General features: G+C 47.1%; 1 protein-coding gene across 2 annotated transcripts in view; it reads left to right on the plus strand.

Moving 5' to 3' along the window:
* The window catches only part of LOC122386771 (hemicentin-2-like), a 65,564-nt gene extending 53,375 nt beyond the window's left edge, over positions 1 to 12,189 (plus strand). For both annotated transcript variants that reach the window (XM_043376318.1, XM_043376319.1), the window contains exon 5: positions 9,552 to 12,189. In XM_043376318.1, coding sequence (XP_043232253.1) covers positions 9,552 to 9,661 — 110 coding nt within the window. In that variant the 3' untranslated portion in view covers positions 9,662 to 12,189. The remainder of the gene's footprint in view (positions 1 to 9,551) is intronic.
* The last annotated feature ends 15,455 nt before the right edge of the window (positions 12,190 to 27,644 follow it).

The following is a 27,644-nucleotide window of genomic DNA, read 5'->3' on the forward strand; positions in this document are numbered from 1 at the left end:
GGGCGCCCTTCTATTGCTGGGGTCGCCTCTCCCTCTCTCCTGCTGAGGTCACCCCTCATTCTGCTCGGCGAGACTTACTTCTGATTGGCGCTCCTCCTCTGCTGGGATTTCACTTTTCTGCTGGAGTCTGACATTTCCCTTGCCGGGTATGCCCTATTTTTGCTAAAGGCGTCCCACCACCTCTGCTGGGGGCGCCCCCGGCCCCACTGCTGCTGGACGAGCCCAACTTTTGCTCCAGGTGCCCCTTTTGTATTAGGGCGCCTCTCTTTTTAGGCATCTCTCTCCCGGCAGGGCGCCCCTTTCTGGTGTGGCGCCCCTTTCTGCTGGGAGCGCTCCTCTTCTTCTGGGGGCGCCCCACTACTGCTGGACGAGCCCAACTTTTGCTTGAGGTGCCCCATTTATATTGGAGTGCCTCTCTTCTTCTGGAAGCATCCCTCTTCTGGTGGGTCGCCCCCTTTCTGCTGGGGTGTCCTTCTTCTGCTAGGGCACCCCTCTTCTGGTGAGGCGCCCCTTTCTGCTGGAGTCGCCCGTGTTCTACTGAGGAAGCTCTTCTACTGGGCGAATCCATGCTTGAGGTGCCTCATTCCTACTGGGGGCGCCTCTCCTCCGCTGGGGCGCCAGTCTTATGCTTGACGATCCCAACCTACGTTGGAGGTGCCCTACTTCTGCCTCGGGCGCTCCACTTTTGCTGAGAAAGTCCCGCTTTTGCCGGGGTGCCCCTTTCACCCATTTTTGGGGGACGATACGACTGGACGCTTCCCAAGCCCGCAAGCATCACGACGCCGGTCACGAGACGGAATGTAGCCGGGAAATCACCCTCGCCATCTGCTCAAGAGCTTATCGGTGTCGGGCGGCGTGTGGTGCGCCGCTTAGCCTATGGGGGTGCACTTTGACGTGATGGGGGTGCACTTTCAGGGGATGGGGGTGCACCTGCACCCCCATACATATAGAAAGTTACACCGCTGTGCTTACATGACTATATTTCATAAATTATTAGCACCATTTAGCACGCATGCCAATCGTGAGGAAGCAGGTTACATGAGCAAAGCAAATGCGCCTTGCACACTGATTGCTAGTTAATGCTACTGTGGTAGTTGCGTGAGTAGTAGGGAACATACATTTAGACAGGAACATCACGCATGAAATATTGATATCAAGAACATTATGTTCCCCGATCATCGTGCATAAAACCATTTGTTCACCCTCTTTTCGTCTTTGCAAAAGTGACGCATCCGACCTTGCAAGGAGTGCATCAAATCACGATTTTGTGTGCTTGAGATAGTTGGAGATCGTTCCCGGCGCCAGAATAGCAGTTTTTATTTTTCCCCATTGACTTATAATTACTTAATGGTAATACTCACCATTAATGGTGAGGTCACGAAAATGACCTGAGCTCATATGACCTTAACGAAAAATCTGAGATATTCAGGTAGTGAGACTCATAATGGATACTAGATTCTGCAAGTTTCATTTCCCTGTGAAAGGTCCTCTGACAGTGAAGGCGTTGCGAAGTTGCGACATCTGAAGACCGTGCAAAGGATCACTTATGACGTCCATAGGCCAGTGACCTGACCTGACTTGAAAATGCGGTTGGTGTCAAAAGATCTGGCTTAAAGCAAAGGTCAGGTTTGCTAAATTTCAGCTCTCTATCGCCAGCGTGTTTGGAGCTATCGCGAAAAAAACCTATGGGGGCGGCACCCGCCCCCCCCCCTTCCCCCCTCGGCCGGCGAGGGTTAAACTTCGGTGAACTGAACATCGTTCAGACAACGTAACTAACCTCAGTAAATGAGTAGTTTTGAAATTCATCCTACCAGCTTCAGCTGCTGGTTCATGGCAGTGGAATACAAAACATATGAATGTCTGAGCAAATACTCATTGAGACTGCAGAGTTTAGAAAATACGAGCTTTCGGAATAAAAAGAAAAAAGGAAACATATTAAAGAATACAATCTTTTCACCTACATTCTATTTTTTCTAGAAGAATCTATTAAAAAATGTAGGAGTTATTTAAAAAGTGGTGAAGTTGAGACGCACAAAACTTTCTATAAATTGTATTTTTGTAGTTCTAGAATCTAGACTATGTACAGGATTTAAACAAAATAGCACCGTTCGATTTGTCATGAAAACTGCATCAGATTTAACAACTTTTCTGGTCTTACCAACCGTCTTCAAAATTTGGCCTCGTTTGACCAGAGTTTGACCTGACCTCGACCTGAGCTTCATCTAAATATGGTTCATATCACTGACTGAGTGCGCCAATTGATTTCTGCAAGTAAAATGATCCGTAAAACATGCACTCACATGCGTATCCTTTTCCAATAATTCGTCTTTGTTGACCTGACCTGACCTTGACCTTGACCTTTGCATGGCATTGCATGCAATGCATCCTGTCTTGGTAGCCTAAGAACGCGTTCTGTATTATCAATATCAGTCCATTCTTTGCCAACTAGGCTCGATAACCAGTAATGTAGAAACTTGAAGCTCTTACCGTTGACCTGAACTTGACCTGACCTGTGACCTACTTGACCTTTATGGGGAAAATGTGCTCAAAAGACTCCGTCTTGTTGAGAGTTTTCAATTGCCTTTCCCCGTCTTCCTACAACCAAGCGTTCAGAAGTTAGACGTGGGGAGAATCTGCGAGGTAGAATAGCAGAATACCCATCCCCCGGCCTCGTAGCAAGGCACTTCCGGCTGAATAGCCGAGCAGGATGCGGTTTAACATTAAAAAGGTAAACTAATGTGTTTTGGTTTGCTTTAGGAACCAGATAAAACTGCATATATGCATTGTTTAACTGCACTGCACAATGCACATGCCTAATGCATGAAACAACTAAAATCATAACTTTAAAAAGGCGAAACAAAAAGTTATCTATTCATTTGCTCAAGTCAATTGCAGCAAAATGCCATCGACTTTCTTTGATCCTGGTTACCTACTGGTTAAATCCGGTTTCTCCAACTGCAACGTTCAACAGCACAAGGACTATTTACAACGAATGACATTTCTTGTTGCGGGTTTCAGTGTGGGTGTCACTGCTTTACCGCTGCTCCCATTATGCGCTCCTGGGCTCAAGCGGTCTCGTCTGGATTACCATATTCAGCACCACAGCCCGTGTAAATTACCGTCTGCGCTGCGAAACAAAATCGCCGGCGCCCTTTGCTACGAAAATGTAAATACACACCACTCGGTGGTTTCTGCCGCAAGCATTATGGGAATTTCTCCTGGTGTGCAATGCTAATCATCCACTGTCATGACTTTTTTATTTTTAAAAACAGGGATCGTTGACCTTGTTATACAAACACGTCGGATAGTGCTTTTCAATATCCCGCGCCCTGGTGGGGTCTGTTTATAACGCGACCTGGTGGGGGGCTATTTTTTGCCCCCCCCCCCCTGTATCTCCGAAACTGCTGGACGGATCCGCAAAATTCAAACGGCGTTCAATAGCCCTGTCAAATTTGTCAGGAGAAACCAAATTTTATTGACCTCGGGGTCACCGATGACGTCACAGGTCAGGTCAAAGATAAAATGTTTTACCGTTCACGGGTCTTCTAGGGAAAGCGCTATAACACCGAGGAAAACGCATTTTGTCGAGAATCAGCGATAGGGCGTCAGTTGCCTAGTAGATATGTTGCTATTAGAGGTAACTGACAATACCAGGTCACGTCACAGGTCAGGTCACCAAGGGTCACAGGTCAGGTCACATGAGCCCAACTTTACTAAGGTTGTGTGATGCATGTTTTATGGCCAATTTTTCATTTCCAACTCAATGGTGTTGGTTATAAGACTATCAGGTACGACTTAGGTCACTTTCTGGTGAAGTTCAGGTCAAGGTCAGGCCAAAAAAGGTCAAATTTTAAAGTTGATAGTTTCGCATAAAATGGGTATTGATTCGATGCAACTCGTCACGGGGAGTCTAATGGTGGTCTTTGTTTTGCGCTAAGGGGTCTAGAATTGCTTAAAATTGAGTTTGAAAATTTGACGTCATCAATTTTGAACAGTTTTTTCGCTATAACTTCGCCAAAAAAAGAGGTATCAATCTGAAATTTGGTATGTGGATGGAAGGCGGTAAGGACTATCACATATATTCCGGTTTTTGCGAAATTCAAAAAACTTTTTGGATTTTTTGATCATTATATCCAAAAAATTATTTTTTGGTTTTGGGGGGTCAAACTCCAAAAATTTCAAAAATCCGAGATAGCAGTTTTGTAGGCCTGTCAATTCTACAGCTATTATGTCCTTATCATTTTCTGTATTTGCAAAGCTATAGGCCTGACAGCTCTTCCCGCGAAACCCTTTTTTGGGTCAAAAACGGCAGGACATGACGTCACTCTGACGTCATTTCCGGCCAACCTATCATAGCCTTTGGAAAAAAAAATTGGTCACCATGTGTAAAATTGATGTTCGGGAGGGTACTCAAAGTTTGTGACAATCGGCGCAGCGGTTCTGGAGATATATCGAAAAGTCTGGAGGGGGGCAAAAAATAGCCCCCCCCCACCAGGTCGCGGGATATATGCCGAGCGTCCAAGAGACAAATAACGAAGCTTTTAGCTTACAATACAGTAAAAAGAAGCATGGCATTGCTAGCGTTGTAAGCAATCATTTTTTCTGGCTCGTGTTTGGTCTTAATTATGTAGAAAACAGTGGGTGCATAGTTAGTTCGGCATTCACTGGCTCTCTGTGGCAACGCTGTAGCCATGCTGAATGCTCAGCAATTCACAGCTGAGCCATTGGAGTGCGTTGCTCTCATGCTGTTATACAATCATATAACTGAGTTGTACGTGGCAACAGGGCAGTCACTGAGATGTGCTTCGGAACTGGCTCTCCGGCATGTCCCTGACAATATCCTCTAGCTGCTGCCGATATGTCTGGTAACTCAGCTCCTCGTTCAATCACCCGTAAGCACAGCGCACACCTGTCCAGCTCCTTTCACGTCACCCTCAGCAGCCTGCACCCATTGTGCTGTCTCGGTCAGTGAGGTCATCTCTGTGCGGACGGCCACCCAGCTCCACCCTAGCGACCGGGTCCGTCTGGATGTGACAGCCGACGGCCGGCTCTGAGCCGGTCCACAGTCCCCAGTGCGGGGCTCCCGCGGGGCTGGACGGTGCCGTAAACATGTCATCAGAGGAGCGCCGGCCGCCGAGAGCGCCACTAATGGAAAGGCCGCCGCCACCGACGGTCGCCGACGGTAGCGACGGGAACGACGAGGAGTCGCGGTGGACGGTGGAGCCGTGATCGTCTCGTTCACAGCTCGGAGAGATTGTCGTGGATGGAGGGGGGAGGTCTCGGAGTAGACTGCGGTAGCCACTGTCGACTCTTGTCTCTTGTCGACTCTTGTCGACTCTTGACGCGATGTCGGTCCAACATCGCGTCGACGTTGGACGACGCGATGTTGGACCGCAACATAATGTATCATGTAATGCGTGATGAAGGATAGAGCAGTCGTGAAACGAATAGGTGGCGATTGGCATGTCCAAGGGAAGGATAGTAGATAGTCCGCTAAAATTGCAAATATGCAGCTCGGGCGGAAATGCGCTTTCCACTTCAAAACACCTTATCTTTTGGTGGTTTCCTACAACGCGCACTGGTAGGAATGATACACATTTGCCGCCCAAGAAGCCGCCTTCGAAGTTGTGTTTTCTTTTTCCGATAGAACTTTTAATTCGTATTAGTGGTGTCAATCGGTTTCCAAAATTTCGGTATACCAATACCGAACCGATACCGATTCGGTATTTGGTATTTTATACCAAAAGCATTTGGTATTTTGTCGGTATTATGAAAGTCAACTATACTGTCATAAAAATTTAAACATTTTTTACAAACCTTCTGAACTCAAATTTGATTTGCTAAATGACATTGGATGAAGAAAAAGGACAATCATGACACATTTCTCCCAAATGCATGATGTCATAACAAATGGGCAAACACGTTAACTGCAACATCAAACACATCAGTCTACCAATGTTAAAGGGCAACTTATCAGTGCCAGCAAATTCCAATACCATGAGGATAATTATCTTACAAAAAAGAAAATGTGCAAGACATGTATACATTAAATATTACATACATTACATTAAACATGTATCAATGTTTAACTCACTGTATACTGGAAAACATACTCTAACTACCTTACTCAAAATTTCCAAAGCATTCATTGGTAACAAATTTGACTTTGTTTTGAGAAGTCTGTGATTGATCTTGACTTTGTCTTGCTCTCCATTTCACTGCAATGCGGTTACATTATCCAAAAGTCAAAACCCTGTTTTTTATAGCACTAGCTTCACCAATATCATCTAATATTGAAGGCAGCATTCATCACTTCATCATCACCCCACAAATTCTCAACTTCGTTCAACTTCAAAAAGATCCTGTGGATAATCTATTTTCTTTACTTAGTGTTCTCTTTCCTGCTCTCCTCAACAGATAGAAATCGCTAGCAATGTAATCAAAAGCATTCCTAAAATATAATTGGGTCTTGGCTTGATTCGCAATTAGCAGTTTAAAACTGAACACATCTAAGAACTTTTAAATGTCGCAGCTGCGCCAAATTTCGATGTAGCTCAAAACTAATTTAAAATAATTGAGCAACATTGTTTTCTGGTTCATTTTTTAGCGATAGCGGCGTACAATCTTTCTTGAATTAATTTAAAGATACCAAAATATGAACATCATATTTTTTAATTAAGTTTACATAGGCAAAAAAGAAAAAAATCTTTATTTTATGCAGTTCCGTGCGTTTCGTGCCTAAATGCAAATGGCCGCCGCCTGCAAGGCTGCCATTGTGGAAGTGATGCCACGTGACACGTGTCAATGATTCCGTAAAATTATGGACATTTTACTTAGCTTTCATCGCGATATCATTACAGTGGTGTCTGCTATCTATCAGTGTGCCTCGTAAGTAATTGTTTATTAAGATTTGTTGTGTTAAACATTTATTTATGATGAAAAATTGGCTGCGTCACTATCGTCACCATCGCTTCTTGAGAGTTGAACTGTAGGTATCATGGATTTTGTTTACATTAATGGTATAGCCCAGCCCATCATTGTCATTTGGTTTCCATTTTTGGATCATGATAACATACGTAACCCTGTCTTGACTGGACTCGAATTGAATTGACTTGGGTTCAGGCATGGATGAGATTCAGGGTTCAAGTTCTTGTCGTATCACCTCATGCAGATGACTTGAATCCACATCCCAGTTAAGTAACTGACCTGAATATTTGTTAATAGTTACACAATACAATTATATGTTTTTGCAGTGAAAATAATTTAGAGATTTCCTGACTTGTTTTTGTTGCCTTATTTTAGAGTATTACCTTTTAATGCTTATCATTTGTTTTGAGAAAGTTTGAAGCATTTGTTTGATGGTTCCCTCAATTCGGTACCTAGTCGGTATTTCACACTATTTCTGAAAATCGGTTCGGTTTTGGTATACTCTCAGTGGTTTTAGTCGGTATCGGTTTGGTATTGGTTTCCAAAATTTCTGAAATTGACATCACTAATTCGTATGCTGTACCGTAAAAGGCTGGATCGAAAAATACGAATTTCATGCGGATGGCAGCAGCTATTTTGGAATGCACTTCAGCGGTTGGGCAAGGCATTATTAGAAGAGCAGTGGTTACAGAATGCATTTTAACGTTCTTCCGCCAGCCACCGTTTGCCTTTGCGAATTTAATCGTTGCGCCCATGAGTGCCCAATGCATCTACCATATTCTCATCACCAAGAAAGTGTTCGTAGTTTCTTTGTCATTCAGACTATTCCATAGTTGGGATTAGTCTCAAAATAGATGGAAGTTCTAGCAAGGAATTTCTCGTTTTTAACTAAACTGTGAATAGGTAAATGCGAATGACTCCACGAATTCCACTTTTAGCAGACTCGCCAGCCGCTGCAGTTTCATCTTAGTCGAGGCTTCGCCGTAACGCTAGTTGAAAGCCGCCGGCCGGGCGGAAGCCTGGAGACCGCACCGTCTGATATATTTCTGAGCCGTGACAGCTCGATGCTGGGCCTTACGTAAGGTCTGATGGCTGTCTGGTGAAAAAGCAGCGACAGAAGTCGTATGTCAGCGCCGATAAGGTTTTTATCTGTGAAACGGATATGCTGCTGGGAGACCGGTGCCACTCTTCGGTACAGCTGCCGCGTCTCGTCTAACCGACACTATTGCTGAATCGTCGGAAAAGCGCAATCACCTGTCGGGAGTTATGACAGGTCAGACAGAGGTGATATCAGACAGCTGAAGCTGTCTGATCGCCAGCATACTGCTGACATTGATTTGTCTGTACGGTAATAGGGCACGACCTGAAGCAGTCTGGTCGCTGAATTACTGTTCGTTCCACTGAGGAGAGTCGCGGCTGGCTGGTTTTCTGACAAGCTCTTAATCCGCCAGACTGGCCGGCCGGCAGCTCTGGGCTGCCTGTCTGGAAAAAACCACGGCAGTCTCGTCTGCGGCCAGCGATTCGACGCCGTTCTAATGGCCGACTCTGGCCGACACTGCGGCATCTCCGGCGCGGCGAAAATGTTTGTCGCTCCAGCCGCGCTGTCCGTTCATCAAAAAGGCGGCCGGATGGACGAGAAAGGATGAGCGCCACTTGTTGCCGAAAGCGGCGCGGCGTGCTAAAATGGCCGCAGTGGCTCGGCGCGGTGATTGGAAAGCAGCGCTGCTTTTCCGGTCTCTCGCCAGACTGGTCCGAAACAGCGTTCGGCGCTGACAGCCCGGCCGACAGCTGCCGACAGCGAAATTCGAGGTCAGCGGCGTCAGGTGGCTCCGTCCAGTAAGCTGGTGCGATTCTGTTTTGTTTTGTTTTGCTTTGTGGTCTTCCGCCAAGATGACGGAGGTGGGTAGTGGTTGGCTGACGTTGAGAGCAGATGAAGTTTCGAATCTTTTCAGAGAAATTGCATTGATAAAACCAATAAAATGACATCACTTTCTGATAAGTGGCAATAAAGATAAAGTAGATAGTGACAAATTCCACCTCAAGCTGTGACAGACAGCAAACGATTCTTCCACAATATAACGGTCACACTGACACACTGAAAAGTAGCAACCATTATGAGTCGGGAAATGTCGTTTTAAACGTCTGCTTCTTCGTCTATGTATTTTAACTTCAACGTGGCGTCTTTTTGTATGACGCGGTCACTAATGGCGCTGTATGTCGTTCTGTCTCCGGTCACTAACAGCGCTCTAAGTCGGTCTATTTCCGGTCACTAACAGCGCTGTCGTTGTGTCCCCGGTCACTAATAGCGCTGTCGTTGTGTCCTCGGTCACTAACAGCGCTGTCCTGTCTCCGGTCACTAGCAGAGCTGTCGTTCTGTCCCCGGTCACTAATAGCGCTGTCGTTGTGTCTCCGGTTACTAGCAGAGCTGTCGTTCTGTCCCCGGTCACGCGCTGTCGTTCTGTCCCCGGTCACTAATAGCGCTTTCTGCTGTTCGTTACTACCAGCGCTGTCTGTTGTTCTGACCTCGATCACTAACATCACTGTCATTCTGTCGTCGGTGATTAACAGCTCCTTGTCGTTTTGTCCCAGATTTCTGTGTAACAGCACTATCGTTCTGTCCCCAGGGGAGCACCCAGCGGCCATGCAGACGGGCGGGGTCGGCCAGGCTGCGGCGCCTGTCCTCCTCCTTCTCTCCGCCATCATCAACCTCTACTCGGCCTGCTTCGCCGTGTAGTAGCTACTGCGCTCCGGCCGCTGTGACTTCATATTGCCTGTGGTGCAATATGTGGGGGACTCCACTACGGAAGCGCGCTCCGTGGTGCAATGTGTAGGGGATTCCACTACCAACGCGTGGTCCGTGTGCATTGTGTGATGGAAACATTGTCGAACTTCAGAGGAAGTTTGGGCGCCCGATAAAGCGTAAACTAATCGGAGAGTGATGCGTTGCGTTCAGTGCATATTCCAACGAACCGATTTACGATGGAAGCTGCGCTGTAAGTCCGGTGAGAATATCGATGTGCCGCGCAGTCCTTCGTCGTCGTAAGGTCGTGTGCCGACGATGGAACCCATTCAGGAGAGCGGCGAGTCTCTCTCGGCGTACCGCAATCATCCGCATCACTTCACGAGTGGGTGTGGCGCGTGATAGGAGAAGAAACCACAGATCGTGGATTCAACCGGCGCTCATCGCTCGCTGACCGAGCGCCACGGATTGTGAATCTGTGACGTGTGGCTATGAGGTGAGAAAGGCATGTCTTGCTGCTCGGCGCTGGCCGTGAGACATTCGTGACATTGTCAGCAATTTCTGTCAGCCTCATCCGGTGGCAAACCGTCAGGCACACGTCCCTGACGCATATTCAGTCGGCCCAGTGAAACTCACAGCGGCCAGGAGCGCACACACGCATATACCTGGCGTTGCGCGGTTCGCCGCGTTACGGTGTGCACTTTTGTCTGGTCCAGGATCTCGTACTGTGCAGGCTTTCAATGTGCGGGTGATGTGTGTGCTGCACTGTAGCGTACTCGTTTGTATGTACTCATGTGGGTGGGTGGGCGTTTGTGTGCGTGTCTGATAAGGAACGGATGTTTGATGATGTGTTCATTTGGAGCGGTGTGTGCTGTGACAGGCGTCCAAAGAATGTCTTAATGTGTCTGTATGTACATACTGGCGCAATCGGCGGAGAGACAATGCGTGCAGGTCTTTGATAGGATTAACAACATATCGCTGAGGTTATTTGAATCAAGGAATTGAGCGCTGCACTTACGAAGTGGGTATACTTTAGTATGGAGCACAAATGAAGTAACCGTTTTAGAAAGCTTAAACGTTATTTGGATGATTTGGTGCGAGTAACCTGAAATGCCCAAGCGACTCATCATTGATAGAACCGTATCATTTGAAGACCGCAAGTGGTATTATGTAAAGATCTTAAATGTATTTGACATTCCAAGCTTGTTTATTGTTTTTGATAGCATTTTTGCGATGAAAACCAGATACTATCGAAGTCCGTGGAAATATTTGTTTACAATTAATGATAACAAATCTGTAATGGCATTAAGTTACAAGTGTAGTTGTACAGTCATATTTGTTCAGATATATGTCCCATAAAATCGCCATTAACAGCTTGAAAACTGAACTAGAAAATAGATTCAAAGGCTTATACTTCATAGCTATTTGCTGCCCATAATCCATGCAATACTATTACCAATAACCGTGAATTGAAGCGTGATATAATTTATCGGATATGCCGGGCCATCAATATTCCAGACTAGTGGAAAGCGGTCTTAAGCAAATGTCCAGGAAAGATCGATGTTAAATGGCATTTCTGACACCTTCCATTGGTTCTGAACAGACGAAATTCCAAAAACGAGAATGCACACGGAACTGTTGTTTTGCCACAAGTGTGAATGCATACATTGGGTTACACACAATACGATCGTATTTCGAAGAAAAAAATGGAAGAGGTAGGTATTATGGTAAGTGCGAGTGATAGGCTCAGATGCTGGGACATGTGTCTCTGGAACCATGCAAGCCTTCGGTCTTCACTGTTTGCGGTATGTGTTCCAGTGGGTGAGAGACTGCAGCCTTTGTTATTACCAAAAAGGAACTACTGTAATTCCATCAGTGAGTGGTGAATTGTTCAAGTAGTTCGTTATCTTACTTTGATAATTATCATTCATCAATCGAATCATGCGTTTAGTTGTTGGTTGTTGAATATGTTTTGTCTGTCTATTGCTTCAACGCAGCCATGCCATGTCAGAAGCATTTTCCAAGGTACTTACCTATTGTTCTCGTAAGTACTGCGGTACTATAATTGTGATATGTAAACTGATTTATTCTGATGCTTAACATATGGCCTAAGTAGCTCCTAGGTAAAGCAGCATTGAATTGCTTGCGAGGTAGTTAGTTATTTACCTGAGGTTTATTTACGGTCGCATATCTATAATTAGTGTCGTTTCCGATGTAATACAGGCGTTTCCAGAAAACATGTCTTGAATGCTCTAAATGCATTGTTCCATCACTCGCCAGACGTATGAACTATTTGCTGGAAGTGCCGCATCGGGGCGAATTTGTCATACCACCCGGATCGCGGGCGATATGGTTGTGCTTTGCATTGTTGTTGTTTTCAATGTGTCACTTGTCCGTCGCGGTCGTGCCTGAATGTGTATGTTTGTGTGTGTGTGTTTGACATTGTTTACGGTACAAATGTATGAAATGCGTGGTTCGACTTGTCACTCAGCGGAACAAATAAAAGCAAAAGGTACGGAAAAGATACACCAGTGGCTACATTATGTGCGAATGTGATCCCGTATGAGCAAGAGTCATCGCTCAAAGATAACCGCTGAGTTGAGGACGGATACCAGGCAACAGGACTGGTATTTCCAGTTCCCCGCTCCTAACATCAGAAAACAAACCGTGTGAACGGATATGGCAAAAAGAATAGCTGTGCGGATGATTTCGTTACACCCTGTATCTAATATGCCACTTGGCAGCGCTTAGGATCACATAACTCATGCGCCGTTTTAGGCTTCTGACAATCACCCATTGCCAGCAGATCTGATACTAGCTTCGCTACCACGCTACGACACACGGGAGCACCCGTTTGAGTCAGAATTAGCCTTCGACAGCCGGTCATTTGCTATATCGCTCCCGCCAGCCACGTCCGGCGCTGGGGCCCATCGGATAACGTATTCTTCACACCCTATATATCGGCTGTCTTCCCGGACTTCTTCCATTGGATGGACCGTCAGTGTTCCGGATACGACCGATTTAGGATTGGCACCATCCAAGAAACGACGGGATCAGTGCGAGAGGCTTACCATAGTGAGGTCGTGATGTCACTCACTGCAGCGGGCATCGCACTTTACTGGGACCTTTACAACTGAGGGATTGAAGAGGGTAAAATGAGTGTAAATGGGGGGGGCAGAGAGAGGGGTGGAAGGGAGTAGGAGTTACTACATCCGTCAACTCTTGTCGAGCTCTGACACATATGACACGCTGACACATCTGAGACGATGACACTTCTTCCAGTCTCCTTCTGCCTTAGCTGACCGCGAGTTCACAGTTATGTCGCACCAACTGAGAGCCTTGAGTGTCACGCCGGCGTTCGGCTAAAACTGGGAAAAGCAGCAACTGACGCCATTTCCGAGGATTATGTTTCGGCGGGTGGCCAGAGCTGTCAAACTGCTCAGTTTCAGCTTGCTTTCCTCTCATATGACACTATCAGACAGCCTAACGTACCTGTTATTTCACGGTTCTGCAAATTTCTTTTCAAAATGTTTTGGGCTTTCGCTCTGGCTCCATGAGTCATAGAAATCTGAAATTCAAAACTCAAGTATGAGACTCAGTTGCATTTTAAAATATTTATCCAGCAAAAAATGTTCTATCGTTTTGTTCAGCTGTGACAAGCAGCATTTCATGTTCCTTCCGACCATACGATTCGCGTGCGAGTTAGAGGCGCTCCTTTCTTGATATGCAGGATTTCTATTATGCAGGTTCTGTGGATTACATTTTACGGTGGTCTGAATTTCATGTCGATCCATCGAACTGATACAATCGGCTGTCGGCTTAGACAGCTCCGAAAATGGTCCACAGTGGCAGCCATAGCCTGATCCCAGCTCAGACGGAGGCCTGACTGGAAGACGTAGTTAAGTCCTTACCAATTGATGATACCTGCCTTCGTTCTGTCTGAGGGTATTGTGCAAATTAAACCCAAACACACGTGCTTGTCGCAAAATTATGCTCAAGCGAAGGTGTTCACAAAATTGGTCCAATTGGCCAGGTATTGTCAAACTCAAATCGGTATCATTTTTTTCAATTTTGTCCTGATATAAACGCAAAAGCATTATTATTGATCTAGAGCTACCAAATTTCAACAGGGACGATATTTTCTATGGGTCCACGGCCACCAATATATCCATGTAAATTTTCGTTTCTATTGTGCCATAAGAGCCAATGAGCAGGGGTGGTCGTAACAGCTGCCCCCCTTCCCCCCTCCCCTGGCCGTCCGCGTTATCAAAAAGTTTTTGGCTAGGGTTAACTGCTGACGAGAATCGAACTTCGAAGACGACGATGTCAGCATATTCGAGATACAGCTTTGTGTAACCTATTGAGCGAATTTGAAAATAAACATTGAAAATAAAAATAAACTTCAGAAACCAAGAGCAGCTAGACTTCCGTGTATTCTTTCTCTTTGACTTATCAACAAAATTGAAATGACTGCCGCCTGGCGAGCCGTGATCAAAGATGCATGTCAGAACTTTGACAAGCAATCTATATTTACATTGCACTGTAGAACTTTCCCTATTGTTTCAACAAGTGTATTCATCGTCTCCATAACTTTCAAGTAAATAAATATAGTTTTCAAAACAACTAGCAATGAGCCGATATTTTACCAATAAGTTTTCAGTCCTTAGATCCAGGACTTTGAGGACTTGGATTTGGACTTCAGTAACCATACTCCGTGCTCTCAAGTCTCAGGCACCAAAGCATTAACGACTGCTTAGAACTGGCAGCAGTAGGTAACGAGATCAGCTTGACTTTTTTCTTTTTTGCCTTAGTATTGTTTCTATTGCTCTTAAATGCTCAGAGCTTGTGCAATCATATACATATTTTACGGAAATGGACACACGCTCATCAATGCACAAAAGCAGACGCATCAATAGATGCAGGCTGTGTCAGACTATTCATATAGCTCTCCATCCACTCATCCATTCATCCGATCATTCATTCGTGCATCGGTCCTCCTGGAGGCTAATCTACGCATATTGCATACCTACACGTTACATACGCTGATGGATGCGGGATGCGTATAAACATATGTGGCATAAGGTCTCTCATGCAAATCTTGACTCAAATGTACAGTTTAGCCTCACTCACTCTCCCACTCACCACTCACTCACTCACTCACTCACTCACTCACTCACTCACTCACTCACTCACTCACTCACTCACTCACTCACTCACTCACTCACTCACACACACTCCACTCCTCCCGGCTTCAACCCAACATTCCGCCCAGCAGCCGCCGGCCTCATTATATTGCTCCAATGACAGCGCCCGACCGTGTCCGGTCGGCCACCACGCGGCCATGGAGCTCCATTCGCTCCGACTCCGACTCCCTTTATTCAAACCAGACTTCTGGGAATCTGCGACCGACAGCTTGGCCGCCCCCTCGGGTGGCCGGTCTCCGCGCTGCGCCGGACAGCTCTCCGATCGACTGACCGCAGTTCGGCCGGCGGCCGCTAGATGTCAGCGCGGTCGGCGGAGCAGCGCTGTGACGCCTCGGAAATTGGCTGCTGCTGGTTTCCCGGCGGAGAGGTGGCTGCTCATGTCACTCCGGATGTGATTGTCAGCCTTTGACAGGCTGCGATTGGCGGCGAACGCGCCTCCCGCTGTCACACAGCGGTGACGGCCCGCCGCGCGCCGAATGAACTCGGATGGAGGCCGATAGGCGTGTCGGGAAAAACGCGTCGTTTTAAATGGGTTCGTTTTGACGAGCGTGTAGCTCGAGCTCAGCCACGGTTAGGTTTTCTATGTTATGTCAACTACTTTACGACTCGTTGCACATGTTGCGAAGGGCGACAAGTGGTGCTGGATAATTCATATACGCAAAGGAAGGAATAGTAAAAAATGCGATTACCGCAACTACTTCGGTGATGTCAAAATTGCTGGTGGTGCCAGGAGACATAGTGCCTATAGCCCTCCTTCCTCAGACAAACAGATTATCCCACAGCAAATGTTGCTATGCATCAGCCATCGGTTGCCAGCTGTCCCACCCTCACAGGACGCTTCCTGACAAGGCAACGGGAAGAGGAAGTAAACCGGCTGCCTGAAGCCGTAAATACATCTGCGAATAGTTAGGTTACGCACCTTGAGCATCTCGCTGAAGCCAAAAGTGGTCAAAAGAAGCAGGAGCACCACATAGATTCAGATTCAGATTCAGATTCGTTTATTAGCAATAAGTCCACAGCACGGTGGCTTTTCACCATTGCATGTGATTGCACGGCTGCAATCACAGTATTGCAATTTGTAAGGCAGTGGGTAAAATGGAACAAGAACAAGGGTTGTATGTTAATGTACGCCATTCACAGTCAAAATTATGCATGGAATGAAAATTATCTCAGCAGTGAGCAGACGGTCTCAAAAGACGCCTCAAATCGAAAGCAAAGATCGAGGTTTTCCATGACGATATGCATGCACCATCTATTCTATACCATCCACACGTAGGCTTTCTTCCCCACAGCTTGCGATTGACTGATGAAAGCAAGGCCATATATAGGATGGAAGCACCAATCGTCCATACCAAGGCGTCTATACTGGCTATGTTGTTTTCAGTGAAATAGCCTTCTCATCGTGCGCTGCCACTTGCCAGTGGCATCCCCTGTGTAATGAGGACGGAGGAGCTCTCGCAGAAAAAAAAACAGCGAACAACGGCTCGGATGACTTAGAACTTCTTCAAAGGCCCTACAATGCATCTAACTAAAGCGCTGCCAACAAAAGAGCGTTTGAATGTGCTAAAACTGATTTTCTTCAAGTTTTGTTCGGAAAGCCTTTCAGGCGCAAACATTTTATCGCGAGATAAAAGAAGCAATTTGTTCACAGTCCCTATAGCAGCAGTGCGCATTGTAATCGCGATTGCCCATTTGACACTTCGCTGATTTCCTACTTAGTTATCAACGCTCTTTTTGCTCGATCAATTCTCTCTTAGACTGATGAAGGGGATTCATAACCCCATTCACCAACGGCCGTCAGTGCAAATGTTGAAATGCATGTAGGTACTTGTATACCAATGGAGCTGCCTCACATCAACAGCATATGTATAGGCTCCTTGTTGCGAACGTAAAAAGGACTGGGTTGACGCAGGAAACTTAACCCTCGCATGTGTAGGGGGGGGGTCGGATGGACCCCCCCCCATGGTTTTTCGCGAATAACTCGCGTAAAAAGCGGCCGATCGCGACGAAACTTTCAGTACCCTCACATTGATCAATTTTACACCTACCCTGAAAATTTCATGACCCTGACCCAAATGACCTTTGGCCTGTGACCTCTTTTCCGAGACCATGTTTGGCCGGAATCGCGATTTCGCGTATGTCGGCTCGCACTAGCCGCGTGTTTGCAAGCTTTTCGTGGTTTCAAACGTTCAAACATGTGATTTGATGTTACTCCCGTGTGTGTCAAGGTCACCTGAAGGTCAGGTCAGGTCATTGACCTTTGATGACCTCGGGTGACCTCGGGTCACTTTTTCGAGTTTTACATGTTTCTAGGCTAGTTTTCGGAGCTGAATTCGAATTTAGCAACCATTTGAACATTTACGAAGTAGTTTTGGTGACTTCGTAACATGTTACGAAGCTGTCAGAGGCGGTTGACACGTACTACGAATACCCGTCACGACGCCTACTGGTTGACCTGACCTGACCTGACCCGACCTGGTCTAAATGCTTCAAGACATCATCTGTGATCAAAACTAACAGGATATTCGTGATCAGCACCCCGAAAAACCCCTTAGCAGCCACACTTTACGACTTTATAACAGGTCCCGATTTTCCCGACTTTGGGTCATTGACCTGACCTGGAAGGTCAACCAATGACCTAGGACCTTAAAATTGGGTATCAACGGCTTCCTCTCGTCACGGGCAACACGCTCGTTTTTTCCGCGAAGCTCTAGCTCGATCAGGGGCCAAACGGCAAGGGGGGGGTCCAACCGACCCCCCCCCCCCCTACACATTAGAAGCTGGCAAACGCCGCACACATGCGAGGGTTAAAGCTTCAGAGCCTATGTCACAGGTGTGACTGCGTTCCCCTTCTTTTTTATTTTTTGCCTTTTTCTTGTTCATAAGTTTAATCTAGTGCTTTATTTGCATTAGTCGTAGCAGAACATTAAAACGCTACCTCCGAGTAGTTTCATGCAAAAGTAAGGCCTAGATTTTAAGTTCAACGAGGAATTCATTCGTTACTGGTTTCAGAAATTCAAATTAAAAGCCACTTGCTGCCCAACTTTAGGATAACTAGCCATCAAGAGCACTTATACAAGTTTCATTGTAGAAGTATGGCACTTGCGGACCGTCAGGGATAATAATAAGGTCATTTATCATTAGTCAAAATAACAACATTGCCTTCAATAGTAGGTAATGGTAAAATGTCATTGAGAAAAAAGAACATAACCAGCAAAAACGGATCAATTTAGATGAATCATGACCGTTCAGAATATAGACGGGAACAAGGTAGCCCAATAATGTACTCGTATATTTTATGCAGATTATCCCTCGCATGTGTGCGGCGTTTGCCAGCTTCTAATGTGTAGGGGGGGGTCGGTTGGACCCCTCTTGCCATTTGGCCCCTGATCGAGCTAGAGCTTCGCAGAAAAAAAAAACGAGCGTGCTGCCCGTGACGAGAGGAAGCCGATGATACCCAATTTTAAGGTCCTAGGTCATTGGTTGGCCTTCCAGGTCAGGTCAATGACCCAAAGTCGGGAAAATCGGGGCCTATTAGAAAGTCGTAAAGTGTGGCTGCTAAGGGGTTTTCGGGGTGCTGATCACAAATATCGTGTTAGTTTTGATCAGAGATGATGTCTTTAAGCATTTAGACCAGGTCGGGTCAGGTCAGGTCAGGTCAACCAGTAGGCGTCGTGACGGGTATTCGTAGTACGTGTCAACCTAATGTGTAGCTTGTAGACAGCTTCGTAACATGTTACGAAGGCACCAAAACTACTTCGTAAATGTTCAAATGGTTGCTAAATTTGAATTCAGCTAAAAAAACAGCCTAAAAACATGTAAAACTCGAAAAAGTGAACCGAGGTCACCAAAGGTCAATGACCTGACCTGACCTTCAGCTAACCTTGACACCCACCCTAATGCATGGGGGCAACATCAATTCACATGTTTGAACGTTTGAAACCACGAAAAGCTTGCAAACGCGCGGCTAATGCGAGCCGACATACGCGGAATCGCGATTCCGGCCAAACATGGTCTCGGAAAAGAGGTCACAGGTCAAAGGTCATTTAGGTCAGGGACTCATGAAATTTTCAGGGTAGGTGTAAAATTGATCAATGCGAGGGTACTGAAAGTTTCGTTGCGATCGGCCGCTTTTTACGCGAGTTATACGCGAAAAACCATGGGGGGTCCATCCGACCCCCCGCTACACACGGGAGGGTTATAATTGGAGAAACACTCCAGACCTGCATGAGCTGGAGCTCGCCGTCGGTATGTACTATGTATCCCCCCCCCCCCACCCCCAGCCGTCGTCTGTTCCCGACAGCCTAGGCCCTGTCATCTCTAGGGCCACATTGTCGAAGCATGGTTTGAGACCTGCGCCGATGGCCCGGGACCATGTCACCTCCCCGTGCCGAGAACGGTCTGAGCCGTCTCGTCTGCGCTGCCGGGTGCAGTTCTGAGCTGGGGTCGGGCTAATGGACGCGCGGCTGCGGTCTGCCGGTAGGATTGGACCGCCCAACCGCATTTGTGTATCGGTTCTGACGCGCCGAACGACGTCTGAATCGTGCCGTGGGATCGATGTTGGCGCCGCAGCGTTAGAGATTGGGTGGAGCGGGGTGGGCGGTGGGCGGGCGGGAGAGGATCGACCTACACCGCCTCCGGAGGTGAGCCGAGAGATAATGATGATGATGATGAGACAGACGAAAACAAACCATCAGTCAGTGGAACTTTTAGCTCTTTGTTGTCGTCTCGCTGGGACACTCTGTGAAAATAAAGTAGGCTCTCGCATTCAAAATGAGCTTAGCAGTAAAGCGTATATAGAGCTGATGGGATGGATGCGCAAAGGTGATTATAATTGACGGTACTGAAAATTAGCTTACGAAACAAAATACCTTGATAAGTAGAGTGAAATCAAAATGTCAGCCGTATTGGATCATTGTGCATACAGTTAAAATATGAGCAAATGTATGTTCCCATTGTTTCGAAGACTCGGCAATAGTACGGGGACCCGCAGTTGCTTCTGTGCACGAACCCCAACTCTAGCCGTCTCTCCTGTCCAGTAACAACCGATAACATTGATATCGACTGCCGGTCCCTGCACAAGACCAGCTGAGGTTTTCTGTGCGTGCCCTCTGACGGCTTATCGTTGTTTCCTGTGAGGGTGCTGGGACAATTTACTCAGGGTCGCTGTACAGTAGCAACTGCGGGTCCCCGTACCTACCTAATTACGAGCGCTGTTTATATGACGAACGGTGTTCACGGGCATAAAAAAGAGCTGAGAACACATAGGTATTCAGACAGCGCGCATAGGACGACCTTGAGCTTCAGCTACGCAACTGGCAAGTGGCAGCATCAATATTATATAGGTGTGTGCGCGACGTCTTTTTTGCTTCGGATATCTCGTTTTATTCAATGAATTGACTTAGATTGATTCCAAAGATCTAAGGAGAATAGCACCACATTCTTGCTGACGAAATGTTTTTGCCGCTTTGGAGTGAAATGTCATTAGGTGATTTTATTTAACATCAAACAGTTCCCTCAGATGCGAATTGTCATCACTCTCCGCTTTCGTCAAAAGTAGTAGGCGCAAAGGAAAGCACCAGTCAATGGGTAAAAGCGCAACGTATTGAAATAGAAATAAAGAGGAAGACATTTCTTGCGGTTTAATTTAAGCACATTTTTCAACAAAATTCAGGAATCTTATAGACGCGGCGTGAACGCTGCAAAGAGCTTTTCAACTTTTCAACACTAATGATTTCAGTTTACCTACTGTTTGTGTTCACTTAAGACATGAGGTTTTCAGACCCCGCATAAAATGTAGTCGCACTCATTTTGTTATGGAACAGGTATTTCGACAATTTCAAAAACGATTTCTTTCTTTCTGTCTGTCTGTCTGTCTGTCTGTCTGTCTGTCTGTCTGTCTGTCTGTCTGTCTGTCTGTCTGTCTGTCTGTCTGTCTGTCTGTCTGTCTGTCTGTCTGTCTGTCTGTCTGTCTGTCTGTCTGTCTGTCTGTCTGTCTGTCTGTCTGTCTGTCTGTCTGTCTGTCTGTCTGTCTGTCTGTCTGTCTGTCTGTCTGTCTGTCTGTCTGTCTGTCTGTCTGTCTGTCTGTCTGTCTGTCTGTCTGTCTGTCTGTCTGTCTGTCTGTCTGTCTGTCTGTCTGTCTGTCTGTCTGTCTGTCTGTCTGTCTGTCTGTCTGTCTGTCTGTCTGTCTGTCTGTCTGTCTGTCTGTCTGTCTGTCTGTCTGTCTGTCTGTCTGTCTGTCTGTCTGTCTGTCTGTCTGTCTGTCTGTCTGTCTGTCTGTCTGTCTGTCTGTCTGTCTGTCTCTCTCTCTCTCTCTCTCTCTCTCTCTCTCTCTCTCTCTCTCTCTCTCTCTCTCTCTCTCTCTCTCTCTCTCTCTCTCTCTCTCTCTCTCTCTCTCTCTCTCTGTCTCTCTCTCTCTCTCTCTCTCTCTCCCTGTTTCTCCGTCTCCATTCCCTACACCGCCAGCATACATCGACCACGACCGGCGACCTTTGCGCGGCCAGATTGATCCGAGCCCCGTTTTGCTGATGGAGCCATCCATCCCGCGAGCATTCAACATTCAGCTATTCGGCCCGCGTGGCTGGCACCGGGGTCGTGTTGCCTGGCCAGGGGAACGAGACATGGAGCTCCATGTCGGCTGCTCTGTTGGCCGACAAGGATGCTCCCCAAACGTGTTCATAATAGTCAGTCTGGCTGCCGGCCGACCGCCACCAGCTCAGCAATGCATGCATTCTGTGCGGCAGTGATGCTGAGCCCCGGTGCGGAGAGCCACCAGAACCACCGACCGGGGTTCGCAGAAGCAGCCATCCCGCTGCACGAGGGCTGACCTTTGCATTGAATACGGTTTCGGAAATCTGAGATGGACCGTGCCCCAAAGGGACTGTAGGAGCGCTCGAAATTTGAGACACCGCACTGCCAGCACTGGGGCTGTTGCCGGCTGGCTAGCCGAATCGATTATGTTCCACTTTAGCCTTGTCGATAGCCAAACACAAGATTGTTACGATTAGTTATTGCTGTTTTGTGACATTCAACATCATTGCACAGATATGCTCTTGAAATGCTTATCATTACTCATTAGGCACACCACTTCTCTCAGCATGTCACTCGGTACAAGATTCATTCATCTGAAATAGATTCTGTAAGCGACCTAACAAACGGGACCTGACGGCTTCTTCTCACAATGCTGCCAGATCTTGACAGAAAAAGCCAGCCCTATTCAACTCCTGTCGGGGTACGTGGTATTAACCCTCGCATGTGTGCGGCATTTGCCAGCTTCTAATGTGTAGGGGGGGGGTCGGTTGGACCCCCCCCCCTTGCCGTTTGGCCCCTGATCGAGCTAGAGCTTCGCGGAAAAAACGAGCGTGTTGCCCGTGACGAGAGGAAGCCGATGATACCCAATTTTAAGGTCCTAGGTCATTGGTTGACCTTCCAGGTCAGGTCAATGACCCAAAGTCGGGAAAATCGGGACCTGTTAGAAAGACGTAAAGTGTGGCTGCTAAGGGGTTTTTCGGGGTGCTGATCACGAATATCGTGTTAGTTTTTATCACAGATGATGTCTTTAAGCATTTAGACCAGGTCGGGTCAGGTCAGGTCAGGTCAACCAGTAGGCGTCGTGACGGGTATTCGTAGTACGTGTCAACCGCCTCTGACAGCTTCGTAACATGTTACGAAGTCACCAAAACTACTTCGTAAATGTTCAAATGGTTGCTAAATTCGAATTCAGCTCCAAAAACTAGCCTAGAAACATGTAAAACTCGAAAAAGTGACCCGAGGTCACCCGAGGTCACCAAAGGTCAATGACCTGACCTGACCTTCAGGTGACCTTGACACACACGGGAGTAACATCAAATCACATGTTTGAACGTTTGAAACCACGAAAAGCTTGCAAACACGCGGCTAGTGCGAGCCGACATACGCGAAATCGCGATTCCGGCCAAACATGGTCTCGGAAAATAGGTCACAGGTCAAAGGTCATTTGGGTCAGGGTCATGAAATTTACAGGGTAGGTGTCAAATTGATCAATGCGAGGGTACTGAAAGTTTCGTCGCGATCGGCCGCTTTTTACGCGAGTTATTCGCGAAAAACCATGGGGGGGTCCATCCGACCCCCCCCCCCTACACATGCGAGGGTTAACTGAACTCGGACACGGCAAGTCATTTGCAATTGTTTCAGCATGCGCACGTGCTCCAGACAAGTTAAAGTTCTCACCGCTCCCAGGAATACGAGACTAAGTTAGTCGGCGGCAGTCATAGGCGACGGTAAATTGCCCCAAAAGGCCTCACCTTTCCACCAACTGCCACTGAACCGCAAAGTTTGCGCCAACTTAACTCAAGTCTGCGGTCGGTCTGGATTTGCGGTGCGGCTGAACTGCGGTGCATATCGGTGTCTTTTCACTCTGACAGAATGTTGTCGTGTCTGATTATTCGATGCCCGGCGCGCAGTGCTTGCGCAATGTGCGATTCGCAGGCGTTTATTGAGGCCTATTTTGACCTGTGTGTCGTGAAGGTGCATCTTTGTAACTCGTAGCTTTGATTGAATGCGTTATCGACACGACAGGAAAGCCGATTGAGCGAATGGCGCTGTTGTGGTGCTTGAGAAAACAAGTTTTTTCGACAAAGAATATGAGCATTCGTTTCGTCTAGATCGGTTTTGGTGACACGCCATTGTTTGGCAGGCGCACGGGCAGTCGCAGATTTACGCCTTGTTTGTGAATAAGAATGGTGGGGTTTTGATTTGAATGAGCATTGTTCGTCTTGTTGGAGTTGCGTTAGAGAGCCACAACTGCTACTCAGAACAAGATGTATTTGTAGATTCTATCATTTTTCTTATCGACTCATTTTTCTTACATAATAATGCATGACAGCTGATAAATGCGCAAAGCCGAAAACTCCCGATACTTTATTTCAACTTTTTATTAATTTTTATCTTTTCGGCTGATGTAAGAGGAAAGTTAAATCCTCTTATTATCTTCATAATGTCTCCCAAAACGGTGTTCAAAACCATTTTGGATAATTTTTCTTATCGTTTTAATAAAAGCAAGCAATCGTGTATGAGCATAAATTTGACATACATTTGAGGACTGGCTCCCTCCTGATTTGTTTCTAAATTTTCGGATTTTGCAGTTGAATGGGCTTATTTGGTACCAAGGGATAAACGCTGCATGACATTTCAATCAAAACTCGGATGATCTTAGATGTTTTAAGCGTAGAACCACTTCATTTCCTACACACAGGACTTCAGTGTTTACAAACAAATGCAAAAATATATGCAGATTCGTGTACCAATACAGAATAACTGTACCCAGCTCAACTGAAGTTTTCTAATTAATCAAAACTGATTTTCTTTAATGAGGTTATAATGTATAAAGTATACATTTGTACAGCATTAGTTTTGGCAATTATCGAGAAAAACTGATTTTCTATTTGATATCTGACTTTTGGTTGTGATATTCCACGCATACCGATTTGTTAATGTTTACACATGGAATTTCAACAAATATACGGTACAGAAACAACAGAAACGAAAGAGCATTCGTCACTGCAGTTTAGCCCACATTTCCAGCAAATGCGATAATCACAGTCCATCTCGAATTCGCAATAATACATCGAAGTCCGTAGACTCTTCATTTAGGAGCTGCATGGGGCTCATTTCATGAATGACCACACGCGCACCAACAGTTTATTACGAGCGAGCGAGCGCAGCGAGCGAAGTGAGTCTTTTCAATATAACAGAAAAATCTCAGTATGAGCGGCCCGGCCCGGCCCGGCCCGGCTCGGCCCGGCCTGTAACGCTTTTGAGAGGCTTATATCTCAGCAACCGCTGGACCGATTGGCCTGCGGTCTTTTTGGTTGGGTAGCCCCATCCCTTCTACCCCGTAATTGACTACTTTTGATACATCTCAGTGACCGCCGTGGCACGTGCCACGTGAAAAGTCAAGGGTGTTCAAGCAGTTTTGCAAAAGTAATGATTTTGAGAGGCCCATATCTCAGCAGCGGCTTGAGCGATTGTCTTGCGGTCATTTTTATAGGGTAGCTGCATCCCTTCTACCAAAGGTCGGATACTCTTCATCTGTGTGAGTGACCCCTACTGCACGTGCAAAATACAACAATAAGAGGTGCCAAATTTGTTCCCATTTCAGTAGCTCGGTAATTACTGGGGCGATTTCGCTGAAACTTGGCATACAGGTAGGCACCCACAAGGTAATGCATTCCCATGTGTTGCGGTTAGGGTGCTGCTGCACGTGCGCACGTGCAGGGGGCGTTTCCAGATCTCGAGAACGGCTGGGCCGATTGCGCTCAAATTTGGTACACGGTTGGGGACCAGTTAGTAGGGTGCCGTGCAAAAGTCGGTTTGGACCCCGTTTGCACGTGCGCACGCCCAGTAAACATGACGACGTCGGCCCGACATCGGCTGGACGTCGGATATGCCCGCATGTTCCGACGTCCAGCCGAAGTCCAGCCGACGTCGAGCCGACGTCGGGCCGAGATCGTTTGCCGAGGTTGACGAGATCGTTTGTCGTTGGACCGACGGGGCCGACGTAGGCATGTTTATTGGGACAACGCGCCAAAAATATCAACCGGCGGCGGGATTCGAGCCGCCCAGTCGCCGACGTCGGCATGTTTACTGGGACAACACGCCAAAAGCATCAGCCGGCGATGGGATTCGAACCCCGTGTCATTTGAACGCGAGGTTAGTGCGCTAACCACTACACCACGCAGCCGGATAACGAAAATGGTTTGTTTTGTTGGGTTATGCCCTTTCGGTCTGACAAGACCATTTCAGAGCCGGAAGGATCATAGGATGGAGACATTGGTCTTCTTGGCGAGCACCCTGGGTCCAGTTCATATGAGTCCCTGTCCCATTGCTGGTACGTGACACTTATTGGAAAGGGCGATCCCACAATGGATTCATATAGCCACTCTTACACACCTGCACCAACGTTTCCCAAAGTGTCCCTTTGATAAGTGGCACTTTGGCAAAGTGACACTTGCCGACTGGCCTTTCTATATGAACTGGGCCCGGCCCTGGTGAGTTGCCGGGGCTGAGCCTGACCAAAGGATAGGCCGAGCAGCCCCCAAGCACTCACCGCACCCGGCTACGGGCGAGCTCGGCTTACGGGCAATCCCAAATGGGATAAAGTTTCCCGCCCAGTCCGGATCAGGGGGTTGCGGCGTGGAGGAACATAAGGTACCTTTTTTCATTTAAAGGGACCCTCCCACCTTCAAAAAAGTTTCAAGAGTTTCCTGAGGATATTTTGAATACAGAAGCTCTTTATGAAACATGAAACATGCATTTTATATTATTTTAACGGTCAAAACAGCGGCCGATGTCGGTCCGACGTCGCCCCGACGTCGGCCCGACGTCGGCTGGACCTCAGCAATTGATCTCGGTCCGACGTCGGCCCGACGTCGGCTGGACCTCGGCTGGACGTCGGAACATGCGGGCATATCCGACATCCAGCCGACGTCGTGCCGAGGTTGGACCGACGTCGGGCCGACGTCGGCATGTCGATGCCGAGTTGCCGACGTCACCCCGACGTCAGCCGACGTCGGGCCGACGTCGGCATGTTTACTGGGCGTGCAGAATGCCGCTTCCAGATCTCAGGAACGGCTGGGCCGATTGCGTTCAAATTTGGTACACCGCTAGCGACCGGTTAGAAGGGTGCTTTGCGCAAGCCCGTTGGAAGTACCCTCTCGCCCTTCCGCATGTGCAGGGCTCACTATCTCGCTCGCTCGTTCTTCGCCCAAAAGGCGTTTTACTGGTACATAGTACATACATAGTTCACACAACACAGCACCGGCTTGTCAACTATACTCACTGAAGAACAACAAAGCCTTACATTTGATTTGCGACTGGTTAACAGATTAGGCTAAATAACTCACCCTTATTCGAGGAGGATGATCAGTTTAGCATGAAAGTATAAAATTAATATTGGCCTGAAAAGATTCAAATTTTCTGACGAGTCTGGAGCTGCTGACACATTAATGTTTGTCCAAAACGTTTTATTTTGTAAAACCTTAACAAAAAAAAAACCTGTCGGCATGGGTAATCCAAATTTACGTACGGCTTTTCCCATTTTTTTTTTCACAAATTGCAAACTGAAGTAGATTAGCTTTACATTACATCTTCATCTTTTCATGTATGACTATCGTCTAGCCCTCGCCCGTATTGGTGTTTTTCCAGCCATGAACGTATAAGGGGGGGGTCCGTTGGACCCCCCCTTGCCGTTTCGCCCCTGATCGAGCTAGAGCTTCGCGGAAAAAAAACGAGCGTGTTGCCCGTGACGAGAGGAAGCCGATGATACCTAATTTTAAGGTCCTAGATCATTGGTTGACCTTGCAGGTCAGGTCAATGACCCAAAAGTCGGGAAAATCGGGACCTGTTAGAACGTCGTAAAGTGTGGCTGCTATGGGGTTTTTCGGGGCGCTGATCACGAATATCATGTTAGTTTTGATCACAGATGATGTCTTTATGCATTTAATCAAGGTCGGGTCAGGTCAGGTCAGGTCAACCAGTAGGGGTCCTGCCGGGTAGGTGTCAACCGCCTCTGACAGCTTCGTAACATGTTACGAAGGCACCAAAACTACTTCGTAAATGTTCATATGGTTGCTAAATTCGAATTCAGCTCCAAAAACTGGCCTAGAAACATGTAAAACTCGAAAAAGTGAACCGAGGTCACCAAAGGTCAGTGACCTGACCTGACCTTCAGGTGACATTGACACCCACCCTAATGCATGGGGGCAACGTCATATCACATGTTTGAACGCTTGAAA

This window comes from Amphibalanus amphitrite, unplaced genomic scaffold (genome assembly GCF_019059575.1).
Source record: "Amphibalanus amphitrite isolate SeventyFive unplaced genomic scaffold, NRLGWU_Aamphi_draft 000262F_arrow, whole genome shotgun sequence".
Taxonomy (NCBI): domain Eukaryota; kingdom Metazoa; phylum Arthropoda; class Thecostraca; order Balanomorpha; family Balanidae; genus Amphibalanus; species Amphibalanus amphitrite.